The sequence below is a fragment of the Mixophyes fleayi genome, chromosome 4, assembly GCF_038048845.1.
Source record: "Mixophyes fleayi isolate aMixFle1 chromosome 4, aMixFle1.hap1, whole genome shotgun sequence".
Classification (NCBI taxonomy): Eukaryota; Metazoa; Chordata; class Amphibia; order Anura; family Limnodynastidae; genus Mixophyes; species Mixophyes fleayi.
In genome coordinates, this window is record NC_134405.1 from 412973 (window position 1) to 427500 (window position 14528).

Genomic DNA, 14528 nt, shown 5'->3' on the forward strand with positions numbered 1-14528 from the left:
AGTGCCGATAAAAAACAAATTGCCAATGTGCCATTCTACACACGCAGTGGCAAAGAAAGAATGAGGCCTTCGCCTTTCTCTATTAGTAGCAGATCCAAAAATGTTACCGAGCCTTCTTCCTGTACGGTCAATCGTGACCAAGCAAGACCAAGTAATTTGGAGTCTGAAAGTGGTGCACAACTACTGTTACGCGTCAAAGCCGAGCTGCAAGAAAACAGTAAGGCATTAGAGGATAATGTATGCTCTGAATCAGAAATGACAACAATCCCTGTGGAGAGTCCATCCAACAGTGGTATGTCTAATCGTGAGCATTCTGTTAGTGTACCCATAAAGAAGGGCCCTTCCAGCAGTTCTGCTGATGTGTGCCTGAGCAGCCCGAGTGTAGCTGGTGATACACAAATTGAGGATTCCACTTTGAATTAGAAGAGGATGAGGGTGAGATTTGTGAAGGCGACGAGGGCGTAAATGAAGATGTTGATGAGGTTGTTTGTGTAAGTCCTGCACCAGTGGCAGCAGTTCTGGCACATGACAAGTAAAAGGCCATTGTCATGCCTGGCCATAAAACAAAAAAATCCACTTCTTATGTGTAGAATTATTTCTACCCACATCCAGACAACAATTGTATAGCCATTTGTAGTGTATGTCAAGCCACAGTCAGTCGCGGGAGGGACGTTAACCATCTTGGAACCTCGTCTATGTTACACCATTTGGCGAGAGTTCATGGCAAAGTTTTGGGAAAAGCTGAAAGTTCTTCCAAAAAAATTACAAGCACTCCATCATCAGCTAGGACCCTCCGGTCACCAACATCCCGATGGCTACAAAATACACCCACCACACCATCCTCATCAATATCCTCAGTAGCGCTCAGAGTTAGCCCTGTATCCCAATTATTAAGGCTGGATGACTCCTGCACTATAATTGATTCCTCTGAAGAAAGCGTTAGTCCCACTGCTGCTGCAGTTGCTGCTGCTGGGGGTGAATCGTCAGCCCAGAGGAAGGCCAAAAAAAGAGCAGTCCTACATTTCAACAAGTAACTGTGAAACAATCATTTGCTAGGGGACGCAAATATGACAGCAGTCACCCAGTCGCCAAGCGAATCACAGACGCCATGGCTGCAATGTTAGTGTTAGATATGCATCCAATCTCCACAATAAACGCAGCTGGTTTTTCACAGTTAATTGAGGTATTGTGTCCGCGTTACAGAATTCCATTGCGACACCATTTTTCCCGTAAAACTATTACTCAACTATACCAACAAGTGTGTACAAATGTAGAGATTGCGCTGAAAAATGCCATTCTGCCCACTGTCCACTTAACCACAGATATGTGGACAAGTGGAAGTGGGCCAACCAAAGACTATATGACTGTGACAGCCCACTGGGTTGGTCATTCACCTTCACCAGCAGGAACAGCAGCAGAATGTACACCACTACGTAACATTTGTCACAGGCAGGCCACTCTTTGTATCACTGGCTTCACTAACAGGCATACAGCTGACAATTTGTTACGCAAACTAAGATATGTGATTGATACATGGCTTATACCACTTGGACTCTCCCCAGGATATGTCATTTCTGATAACGCCAACAATATAGTGCGAGCATTAGAGCTGGGTGATTTACATCACATTCCCTGTTTTGCTCACACCATCCACTTGGTGGTGCAGAGCTTCCTAAGAAATAACCGTGAGGTGCAGGAGATGCTTTCGGTGGCCCGTAAGATTTCAGGCCATTTCAGGCATTCGGCCACAGCATGTAGGAGATTGCAGCAGCTCCAAGAGCGGTTTAACTTGCCCTGCCACCAACTTAAGCAGGAGGTGGTAACTAGGTGGAATTCCACCCTGTACATGCTTCAGAGGATGGAGGAACAGCGCAAAGCCATCCAAGCATATTGCACAAGCCATGACATTGGGAAAGGAGGGGGGATGTATTTCACTCTTGCACAGTGGGGAATCCTTACAGTGCTGTGCAAGGTGCTGAAACCATTTGAAGTTGTGAAGTGAGTGCAGATTCTGCTAGTTTGAGCCAAGTCATTCCTTTAATTAGACTATTGGAAAAGCAGCTTGAGAAACTGAAGGAGGAGATGAAAGCAAGCAATACCGCAAAGTATGTTGGCCTTGTCAATCAAGTACTTAATTTGCTTCACAATGATCCTCGAGTTATTAAGATCTTGAACTCGGATCACTACGTTTTGGCCACTGTGCTTGATCCAAGGTTTAAGACCTACATTGAGTCTTTGCTTCAAAATGACCGAGATGTGAACTTTTGCAAGGAGCTATTGCTCAGTAAGTTGTCCGCTGAACTGGGCCTTGGCTTCACAACGTTTCCTCCTTCAGTTTCTCAAGCTGCTGCTGCTCGTAAAAAATTAAATTTTCCAAAAAGAAGCAGGGAAGACGCACAGGGCAGACCAGAACAGTTTATCATCTGGGCTGGCTTGAAGGATTTTTCCAAAAAATGTGTGACCTTGCCCATAACTCCATCCAATATGAGTATTAACATGCAAAGGATGGTGGAGGATTATTTTCAAGAGGTAATTGATATGGAAATGTCAGACAGTCCCTTTCCTTACTGGGAAGAAAAGCAGGCCATTTGGAAACCCATGTAAAAAACTTGCTTTGCAATACCTAAGCTGCCCACCCTCCAGTGTGTACTCTGAACGAGTGTTCAGCACAGCCGGGAACTTAGTCAGTGATCGCCGTAGAAGGTTACTTCCCAAAAATGTGGAGAAAATGATGTTTATAAAAATGAACTACATCTTCCACAAGGAAGGCCTTCACCATCCAAGACATCCAAGCACTGACTGTTCTCTAATGGCAGATTCAAGCGGCAATGAATTGATAGTCTGTGATGATGACGTACACACTGATGAGGGTGATGATGAAGCTCCAGATGATAACATCTTTTTAAAACTTTCTATTTAAGTGTAGGGTGCAATCTACCCCCAAAGAGGAAAGGGACTTGGGGCATTTCCATATCACGTACCGTCTTGAAAGGCTGCTGTTTTGGCAATTTCTCATTATGGGTAGGGTGTCATAGACAGAGTGACCCCAAACTGTCTTTGTCCATTTCTTTTAATATTGTACAGTCTATAACAACTGATTTTTTTACTATATTCTACAAGTGGAGGGGAGCCTATAGAGACAGAAACCAAACTGCCTTTGTCCATTTCAATTAATATTGTACAGTCTATAACGGCTGAATTTTTGAATATTTTCTACAAGTGGAGGGGGGCCTATAGAGACAAAAACCAAACTGCCTTTGTCCATTTCTTTACATATTTAACTAGAAGTGTAGGGTGTAATATACACCCAAAGACGATGGCTGCATTGCCAATATGCATAGATGGAGAGGAAGACAATCTGGTATGTGTGTAGAATTAATGATGACCTACCAGGAATTAAACTGTTTTTTGGATAATTTATTAGCTTTACAATTACATTACTTATCCAAGAAACAGGTGGAGCACTAAATTTGGTTATTTTATGCCCAAAAACATTGATTTTTTCAACAAAATAGCAAAACAAAACCAAAACACGCAAGGGTGGTTTGGCAAAACCAAAACACAACGGTAATCCAGATCCAAAACCAAAACACGGGGGTCAGTGAGCATCTCTAGTATATTTATATACTACATACACTGTACATGTGCTAGCTCCTGAGCTTCCAATTCTCTGTTGTCCGCCTCGCTCTTCTTACACATCCCCTCTCACTCTCTTCTGCCTTATACCCTTTGTCTTCCTCTCTCTGTAATGTTTACGTTTTTACTCCATTCCAGACTATAATGAGACGGTGCAGCAGCAGAGAGGTACCGTTTGCACCAGCGGTGTCTACAATGAGCAGACAGACACTGGAGATGTGAGGAATTACCCCAAGAAAGCTTGCCAATTTATAAGGGACCAACTCGGAGAGTGTTCTGGTATTGACCCAACTTACGGATATTCAAGTGGAGCGCCATGTGTCCTCATCAAAATGAACAAGGTAAGACCTGTGTAATGTCATATCTAGGTCTCTGTCCACTCATTACACTTCCTCTATTCCCTCTGTCCATACGTAGCACCAACTCTCTCTCCCGTCACATTCCCCTATCATCAGTTGTCGAAGTGGAAATTTAGAAGTGGTGGTATGGAAAATGTAATTGAATAGAATGTTATAATGTTACAATGAAGGCAGTAAGAGAAGAGGAGGAATGGCTGCCACCATATACACCCCCATTTCCACAACTGCCTATCATCTCATATGTCTATACATTCTCACTGTCATACATGCAACCTTCCTCTTTATCAACTGTCCATACATGACACGCCCCTTCTCTCCTGCTTATACATTACTCTGATTTCCAACCTTTATCTTGTATGACTTGTCCAAGGCCAACCGGAGCAACCGGTATAGAAACCAAATTCTCCAGCAGTTTTATAATATTTATCTTTATTGAAGTTTTTAAGGCAGTTTCAACAGAGATTCACAAGAACAGATAAGTGGGTAACAAAACCACCTCATTAATACAAAATGTCATAATAACACATTCAAATAAATGTTATAATAGAAGAAGAAGAAAGAGAGAAAAAGGAAAAGACAGAGACGGGGATAGGTAAGGGGGGGGGCAATGTTTCCTAGTACAGATTATGTAAATAAACAATTCAAGTCCTAGCAAGGAGAGTAGGTGAGAGAACTGGTTTGTTTAAATGATTAAATTTATCGGAGTCCTGGAATTCGAGCCATGGGCTCCAAATGGAGTAATATTCAGTAACTTTATCAGCAGATGAAAGTAAAAGCTCATCCATAACTCTATAAAACTCCAATCTCTGGAACCACTCCCGGATGGTTGGGGGGTTAGGAGATCTCCAATGGGTTGGAATCACTGCTTTCGCAGCCGAAATCAGATAACGTAAAATGTTTTTTTTTAAACCTGGAAATTGGAACGTCGATCTTGTTGAGAAGCCAGAAGGCGGGACTATCAGGAACATCATCTCCTAATATTTCAGCAGAGACCTCCATGACCTTGGACCAGAAAGGTCTGAGTATCTCACAATCCCACCAGATATGCATAGTAGTGCCCCGGGCATTCTGCCATCTCCAACAGGAGTCAGAAACACCCTGGCAAAAGTTTGCTAGTTGGGCTGGGCATCTTGTTAGCTAGTTATTCTCTCTCTCTCTCTCTCTCTCTCTCTCTCTCTCTCTCTCTCTCTCTCCTACTGATGTCACCTTGTCACCAGACACTCACCAACTGCGAATGCCAATTGCACAATATTTGTAGGAGATCCTTGCTGCCACCACTAGGCTGCTTTGTGGCGCCTAGAACCGCTTACTTTTCTGAGATAGCTGGTATAGCTGTTACAGCGCCTCCTTGTGGTGAGTTGTCTGGTGCTTACTATGCAGTTGGGCAGCGGTGATATTTTATTGTTCAATATGTCCCTAAAAGGACAGTTACACGCTAGTTTGAGGTACTAGCGATCTACAGAAGATCAGATAGTATAATACCATAACATGGTGAAACAGGGCTGTTTTTATACAGGTTCTGACACAAATGTTGGCAGTAGGTAACCCAGCCCCATCCCTAGCTGGCACCACAATGTCTAAGATATTACATTAAATGTTTACCATCAGGATGTAATATTCTCTAATCTTGCATTTAACACAATTTAACTTAACAAAATTCACATCTTTCTGTGATTTCCTAAATTACTTTCTAGCTGCATTATTCAGACAGTTTCTAAGATATAGTATGAAAACTATTTATTATGGAAAGTTAATAACCCCCTTCTTGTGCATTCACACTCCTTCCCACCCTTGTCCATGTGGACAACCAGTGGGTCATACCCCCATGATGACCCAGGGGATTCGACTCTTCCTGCCGAGACAGTCCATCCGCGTTGCTGTGGGCCTTTTCTTGCTTGTGAACATTTTGAAAGTCATACATTTGAAATTCTAGGCTCCCCCACAACAGTCTTCCATTCTCCCTTGAGGTGTGTTGTAGCCACTTTAAAGGCTTGTGGTCAGTCACCACTGTAAAATATCATCCATACAAATAAGTTTAAAGGTTCTTCACTGCCCAAACATTCTTTCTCAATTGTGGCATATCCCACCTCCCAGTTTAACAATTTTCTACTCAAACAGGCCACAGGTTGCTCCTGTTCATCTAGCTCTGTCACGGCAATAGAGTTTCTGGGATTCGTCTCGGGATCCCAGGGACTAGCTGTGGCAGGAGTGTAGTGGAAACTGGGGGGATGGATAAATGACTTGCTCATAGAGCTTGCTTGCAGGTACAAAGAAGGTGAAGCTACACAAGGAATAACAAACCAAGGTATTTATTTCAGCGGTAGAATGAAGCTGAATTCTCACAATTGGTTAATAGTTGATATTCAGATGACAACATATGAAGTTGAATTCACACAATGGTTAATGTTTGCAGTTCACATAATGCCAACAGAAGAAGTTGAACTCACTGAGAGATGTACATAACATAACAGCAGGTTGAGGTAACAGAGGTAATGATGAAGATCTGTACACAGCGGGAGGAGAAGCAGTAATCAAGATGAGGCTGAATACACACGAAGGGTAGAGATCTGTATACAGCAGATAGTCTGGAGAAGCCAAAACAGCAACTTGTAGATCTGGAACTAGGAGGTGTTGCACTGCCAACTTGCGGAGTGTAGGAGGGGACTCTTATAGTCTGCAGAGGAAACCAATTGGAGAATGGGATCAGGTGTTCAGATTCAGTAGGAAGCTTTGCAAATGTCTCACCCAAGATGGCAGCCTCCAGTGCTGCAGACAGAAGTCACGCTTGTCCCAGGATAAAATGCTGCATACGGCGAGGAGGAAGATGTACGAATCAATGTAGAAATTCAGCTAAGGAGCCATGAATAAGGTGAAAAAACATACAAGTTTATTGCTGAAGAGTCTGAACAGATGATGTAATAATGGTCTTGCAGAAATTACCAGGTATACAGCAGTTGCAGGTAAACAGAAGGTGTGGAAAGATTCCAGGCAGCAAGTACAGGGAAATGCACAGGTAAGTACCAGGTTCACAGATGAAACAGGTCAGCAGAATGTATGTTGAGATCCCAATGCAGCATAATCACAGGAGCAAAGCAAGAGGAAGAAACCACAGGGTGTAACATCAATAACCAACAATGAATGCTGGGAGAGACAGGTATATATAGGGGAAATGAGAACACACCCAGGTGCATGGGATAATTGGTGAACAGGTTAACCCCTAAAGCAAACAAGAAAGGCACAATAGCAGCACCTCTGGTAATCAGAGGTACTGCTGCAATAATAACAAGGACAAAAGGCAGGAGCTGCCAGGCAAAGCAGCATGTAATGCATAAGCTACAGGCAGATCCTGACAGTACGGTAATATGGTACCGCCGAGTGGTGTAAACAGGGCTAAGACCCTGATTCGTGACCAGCTCCACCTGGCTGGGCACTGCTCTCAGTCCGTACTGTGACACATCAGTTTGTACAATAAAATCTTTGTCATAATTGGGCACCATTAGTACTGAAGCGTGAACCAGGGCATCCTTTAGTGACTGAAATGCAGCTCACAAGCGGGTGTCCAGTCAACTACTTTGGGGGGTTTCTTCTTAGTGAGATCTGTCATGGGCTTCGCTACAGTACTGAAGTCTGGGACAGAATGTCTATAGTACCCTGCAGTCCCTAAAAAAGCCTGTACTTGTTTCTGAGTTTTGGGTCAGGGCCAGTTATGAATTGCCTCTACCTTTGCTGGTTCAAGCCTAACTCTACCCCCCCACCCCATACACACACACAATGCCCCAGGTACTGTACCTCTGACATCTCCATTTGACATTTGTCTGCTCTGATGGTCAGACCTGCAAACTGCATTTTCCCCAACACCTGCCCTAAATATTTGAGATGGTCCTCCCAGGACGTACTGAAAAAGGCAATGTCACCCAAGCCTGAGCAAAGGCTTTACACCCTTCTAGCAGGTAATCAACCACACGCTGGAAGGTGGATGGCACGTTCCTTATCCAGAACGACATGGACTTAAAGTCAAACAGGTCAAATGGGTTGATGAACGCAGATCATTCTTGAGCCTCCGTTGTCAGTGGTATCTGCCAATACCCATTGCCCTACCTTAAATACTCTGAAGTGCGCGCCCTGATCATACCAAGTTCACTACTTGGTCTGCAATTCCACTAGGTTTTCTTACACGAGCCCCATGAGATATTCTAACATATCTCTGAGCTTTAACACACACTCCACTACAGAGACATTCTGGGTGGATACCTGCCCTTCCCAAGACTCTCGGAACAGGTCCAGAGGTCCCCGTACTATCTGGCAATTAAGTAATTCAAAGCTGCTGAAACCAGCAGACTCCTGTGACATCTCCCAATAAGCAAACAGGAGGTATGGCATGAAGCGTTCCCAGTTCCCACCCTCCCAGGTTAGAAATACTCATAGAATATGCTTCAGAGTGCCATTGAACCGCTCGCACAGTCCATTAGTCTGGGGATGGTAGGGGGTGGCATGGAGTTGCCTTACTCCGCATTTTGCCCAGAGACACTGACCAGTTTACTCATGAACGTTGTCCCTTGATTGGTTAGGATCTCACTAGGGAACCCTACTCTGCTAAATATATCTAACAGTACATCCGCTACCTTTTCCACAGTTATGGAGAACAGAGCTACAGCCCCAGAGTACCTTGTGGCGTAGTCCACCACATTGAGGATATATCTCTTCCCGATTTAATGTGCACAGGTAGGGAACCTAAAATATCAACAGCCACTCGCTGGAAACTTTCCCCATCTATTGGCAAGGACCTGAGGGCAGCATGAGCACTGGGACGCCAAAGCCGCTGACACACATCACAGGACTTACAGTAGGCTCGGACATTAACTAACATTCCAGTCCAGAAAAAGTTTTGTGTCAGGAGATTCAGTGTTCAGTCTCTCCTCTGGTGTCCAGCCATAACAATTTTGTGGGCAACTGACATCAGTTGCAAGCGAAAGCTCCATGGCACCACCTGTTGAACTTGCTCCCGGACCTTTTTACACCAGGTAACGCTCCCTACCTCCCGTTCTGAAAGGCCGCTACTAGCTTGGCACCTCATGCCTTCCAGTGAGGGATCAGAGCTGAGCCTCCCTGAACTCTTCCCTGCAGCTGTCATCTAAGTGGGGGTTTATGTTGGGGTTACTAAGTTCATTCAAATTGGAGTCAGTTAAAGGTAGGTTACTGTGGTCAGCTGTACTCACCGACGGAGCTGGCATATTGCTAGGGAAAGGAGCATCACCAGGCAGCCTCACAAGATCAGATTGACTGGAGGCAACATCCTTTGCGCTGCTAGTGGACATAGTCTTTCCAGAGGCAAAGAGCTGGCCGGTTCGTGAAGTTTTAGCAACTTGAGTCATTTCCTCTGGGCTGGCTGATGGTGTGGCTGCTTGTGAAAGCTATTTGCTATCACCTGTGATCTTTTCGTCTGGGCTGGGTTGTGCAGACCTAGATCCTGAAGACTGTAGTCTGGCAGCCTGGCTTCAGCTAATGAAGTTGAGAAATGCGGTCACAATTCCATCTCCAACCTCGTAACCCAAGATCAGATCGGTGGGGAGACCATTCATAACGGCAACATCTTGTTAATCGTGGCCATCTCCCCAGTCCAGATAGACTCTTCCTACAGGCACTTCCCTTTCCAGTCCATCTGACACAGTAACATTGGCAGTGCGAACCAGCAATACTGTGGCAGGATCAATAAGATGGGGGCTCCCTATAGTAATGAAGGCCCCTGAATCTCTAAATCCTTCTCCCTGTAGCGGTGCCACTTGGACCGTTTTTGGGGGGTCTCTTGGTCAAACAAGTCACTCTCTCCGCTGTGTCGCTTTCCTCACCTCCACACTCCTCTGGACTGGCTTGTGTAGGAAAAGTGTATTTGGGCTCCTCTTCACCAGTTATCCTAGTCCTGGTGCCTGGCCGACTTGTCTGAGGGGCAGGAGTCTGGGGGGTTTAGGTTGTGGGACAGTCCATCCTCAGGTGGTCGATTTTTCCACAGCCATAACACTTTCTCTTCAGCCAGGGCTCTGGTGGTCTCTGATAACTTCCAGGGAAAGAGGAATGGGGGCTGGATAGAAGCACTCAGCTTTGTGGTTACTTGCTTGGCGGGCTGATGAACAGAAGAGGGTTGCTCCCCTGTTCGTACAGTCCTTTCGGGCTGGATGCTAGATTGGTGCTTCTGCCAGTGTAGCCGAATTGCCCCATACATATCCACCAACTGGGCCATTGCTTCCATTGTTGCTGGGCTACGATCAGATACCCAATACACACTAGCATTGAAACTGCTCTCTGTACATTAAGTCCACTTCCCAGGACTTGGCGCCAGACCCATCATCATCATCGTCATCATTTTATTTATATAGCACCACTAATTCCGCAGCACTGTACAGAGTACTTATTCACATCAGTCCTTGCCCCATTAGAGCTTACAGTCTAAATTCTCTAACACAGAGAGTGAGAGAGACTACGGTCAATTTTCCTACCAGTATGTTTTTGGAGTGTGGGAGGAAACCAGAGTACCCGGAGGAAACCCATGCAAACACGGGGAGAACATACAAACTCCACAGAGATAAGGCCATGGTTAGCAATTGAACTCATGAACCCAGTGCTGTGAGGCAGAAGTGCTCAATTAATCCATCTCCTTGCCAACTGCAGCAACTGGGTGGCAAATTTCTCATGGCTGATGTGAAGGCTTTTAGTCAAGTTCCGAAACTTTCCGGAGTAATAACATAGCACTTAAAGAGGGACATTAAACCACGTCATAGTCTATACAGTCCTCTGGGGCCACTCCACAATGGACCTGAACTGTATGGCCTTCCAGCGTCGGAACCAAATACTTGACCCACTCCTTTTTGGGAAAATCATGGAGACAACAGGACATTTCAAACACCTGCAAATGTCCATGAATATCTCCAACATTGTTATGTCCTAATCTGGGTGCAGCAGATGACTGTTCATGGGATGCTGCAGGAGCTGGTACCAACCTGTTCCCCCCACAACTTGATAATAAGCAGCCACTTCACCTCAGTTCTGTCTCCCAGGAACTCCAGTTGCTGTGTGAGGACACCGGGTTTGGAACCGTAGTTCTCTAGATACCTGGCCCTCTAGGTTCCCAGGTCCACAGGTTAGGAGGCAGGAAAGATATAATAACTAGGGATGTGCACCGGCCACTTTTGGTGTCTCGTGTTTTGTGTTTTGGATTCGGATTTGCTTGAGGTTTTGGGTTCGGATTTGTTTTGCAAAACACCTGACGAAAGGTTTTGGTTCGGATTTAAGGTTTTGGATTCGGATTTATTTTTAAAAAAAAACATAAAAAGTGCTAAAAAACAGTTTTGTGGGGTTTTTTTCACTCCTACGCTATTATTAACCTCAATAACATTCAATAACAATCATTTCCATTAATTTCCAGTCTATTCTGAACACCTCACAATATTGTTTTTAGGCCAAAAGGTTGCACCGAGGTAGCTTGAGCACATAATGCCAAAAAAAGAGGTACAAGATGGAATTGTTCTGGGCCCTCCCTCCCACCCCTCGCGAGATTCGATGCGAGACTTGGACGACAGAGCCTCGTTTTCATTTTTTTGCCCGCCGGAAATATCCGAACAGTGCTCGGATCCCGTTCGGATCCGCACTGTTCGGGTGGGCTCGGATTAGGGGAATCCGAGCCCGCTCATCTCTAATAATAACCCCTTTTATTAAACAAAGTATACACACTCAGTAAAATACAACAGTGCTACCCAAGGAGAAACATTTTCCCCCACCAACTATAACAGGTATCAGAAAATCACAAGTGCAAGTGAAAACACCCAAAAACAGTCCCCAGCAGGTTATCTCTCAGCAGGTACAAATTCCCAGCAATAAAGTCCACAGATGGCAATCCAAGTGGGCCAGAGGTTCTGGTCTGTAAAGTGGTTCTGTGTATCTATGTCTCCCTACCGATATAGGCTCACCAATTCCCCAGAAACTATGAGTGTCTGCCGATGGATTAGTATAATGGACAGAATCAGTCATAGAGGTACACTTCCCGTTCTCTCTGAAGAAGCTCCTGCCCTTAGCAATCCTTTCTGGCCCTGAGAGAATAGGGTTACTCTTAATCAGTCCAAGTCCTTGCTCTTCCAAGACTCCAACAACAACCTCCTCCCTTCCGGGAGTCACTTTTTGTCTCTTCCGCAAAGTTACCCGATCCTTGCACTCTCCCTAGGTCATGCCCCCCCTCCCCCCGACCATGGGGTGGAGGTAGAACACGACATCAGTGGTCTACCACCAGCTGTTTCTGTGCCATTCAGTCTGGATTGGAGAGGTGCTGGAATAATGGTCAGTAAACAGAGTCCTCCTCCTGAATGTAGAGAGTCCTAACCCTCCTTTTTATTAATTCCTGTCACTCTTTTTTGATATTACTGGGTCCACAGCTGTTTCACACGTCCTGTGAGCTGCCACCTCCCCTCCCTCTCTGGACACTACAAAAAACTGAATCTGATCACCGGGCAGCATTTATTAACTGAGGGTGCCAATGCTCAAATGGCCCACAGATTAACAAACTGGGCTGGCCTGATCTTGTCATATGCTGCATTAGTACAGAAAAGTTGCCCTCATCAGGATATTGAACTTTCTGGGAACAGGGGCTGGGTTTTGGGACGTTGCTGCAGATACCTCTAAATTTGGCGTTTGCATCTACTCTTGGTCACTGTCTCAATCATCTTCCTCATCCGCTGACCTGTGCTGGTCAGCGGATGAGGAAGATGATTGAGACAGTGACCAAGAGAAGATGCTGCTCACTCCATGTCACTAGCGCCTTTATCATTTCGCTCCTTGTCACATAGGTTGGAATTTCAATGTTCTTTGCTTGCCACAGGATCTCAAGGTCGGCCTTGGACATTGCACTCTATTTATGGATCCTGTGCATTCTCCTCTGCTGCAGGTACTCTTCACTTGGCTCTCCAAAACTGGACTCCAAAAAAAGGATTGTCCCACCGCTTATCACCAGTTATAATCTGTGATCGGATGAGCTTACTTTGCCACCTGGTGTGGCAAATGGAGGGATGTTCTTCTTGCACAGTTTATCTGGATTTCTTCCCCACTGTCAGTAACTGCTAATGACCACTCAAACTGGTGTCTCCTTGTCACCAGACACTCGCCCACTGCGATTGCCAACTGCACAATAGTTGTAGGAGAACCTTTCCGCTACCACTAGGCCTTTGTGCCGCCTAGATCTACTTACTTATGGGGTAGCTGGTATAGCTACTACATCGCTTCTTTGCTCTGGGTTGGCTGATATCTCCTGACCAATTACTATGGGTCAGGACTGCGCGGTAATAGGCAGAGAGTTGACACAGATGTACTGGGGGCAACACAGGACAGTGGGGGAATGGATTAGAGTGTAAGCTCTTATCTGTCCATCACAGGATACAGCAGGCAAGAGGCGTAGGTAGAATCTTCAAGCAGTGATGTTTTATTGCTCATTAAGTCCTTAAAAGGTCAAACAGGGTTCTTTTTATACAGATTGACACATATGTTGGCAGGTGGTAACCCAGCCCTCTTCCAAACTGGCACCACAATGTCTGAGATATTACATTGAATATTTACCAACAGGATGTAATATATACTCAAATCTAATCTAATCTTAAATTCACATCATTCTGTGATTTCCTAAATTACTTGCTGGTTGCATTATTTAGACAGGTTCTAACACACAATAAGGACACTATATAGGACGGAAAGATAAAGACCCACCTCCTGTGCATTCAAGCTAAAAGAGGTCTTGGTCATTGAGATGAAAATACTTAATTAGGATGCAATTAGTCTGCCTTTAGAAGTTACAAAACCGATTTCCTCCAACATATAGCTACTGCATCAGACATCAATACATTTCCAATACAGAAATATAAAAAAAATATATTATTTGCAATAATATACAGCAGCGCACTGCGCCACTAAATGCAATACAGTTTTACAATAAGTTATTTATAAGTGATCCAGCCACATCTACTGAATATAAAGTACATTTTTACATGTTTTCGCATACATACTCAGCTGTCAGCATTAGTATTCGGTACTTAAACTAGCCCCCCATTTGGAGCACGAAATACAGCAGAAAACTGGCAAACTTTTGTGTGCGCCTGAGGTTGACTTGGAAGTGGTTGCTAGTGAATGCCCTTACTGTATATTGCCTACGTGCATCCGTCCCTTCCACACCCTGTGCCCTCCCAGAAATTGTGGGCTGTAGCTGTTGAAGCTGTTCTGTTGCGTGTCATCCGGTTCTGAGCACGCGCAGAGTAATTTATGCTAATGATAAACAGAAATCCGGCAGAAACGTTCCTTATTGACTCACTCCATATATCTCCCTTTTATCTCTCTATTGATCTGTCTGTCACTCTCTCTTTTCCTTTCTCAATCACTCACTCTTTACACTCCCCCTTTCTCTATTTCTCTCACACTTTCTTTTTCCTCTTCTGTCTGTTTCTCTCTGACTCTCTTTGGTGTGTATTTATCATCCCATACACTCTCTCTCTCTCTCTCTCTGTCTCT

The 14528-nt window shown here is 44.8% G+C and overlaps 1 protein-coding gene across 2 annotated transcripts in view; it reads left to right on the forward strand.

Annotated features, from left to right (window-relative positions):
- LOC142150911 (sodium/potassium-transporting ATPase subunit beta-2-like) overlaps positions 1-14528 on the forward strand; it is a 46984-nt gene that overhangs the window by 26648 nt on the left and 5808 nt on the right. For both annotated transcript variants that reach the window (XM_075206088.1, XM_075206089.1), the window contains exon 4: positions 3775-3977. In XM_075206088.1, coding sequence (XP_075062189.1) covers positions 3775-3977 — 203 coding nt within the window. The remainder of the gene's footprint in view (positions 1-3774; positions 3978-14528) is intronic.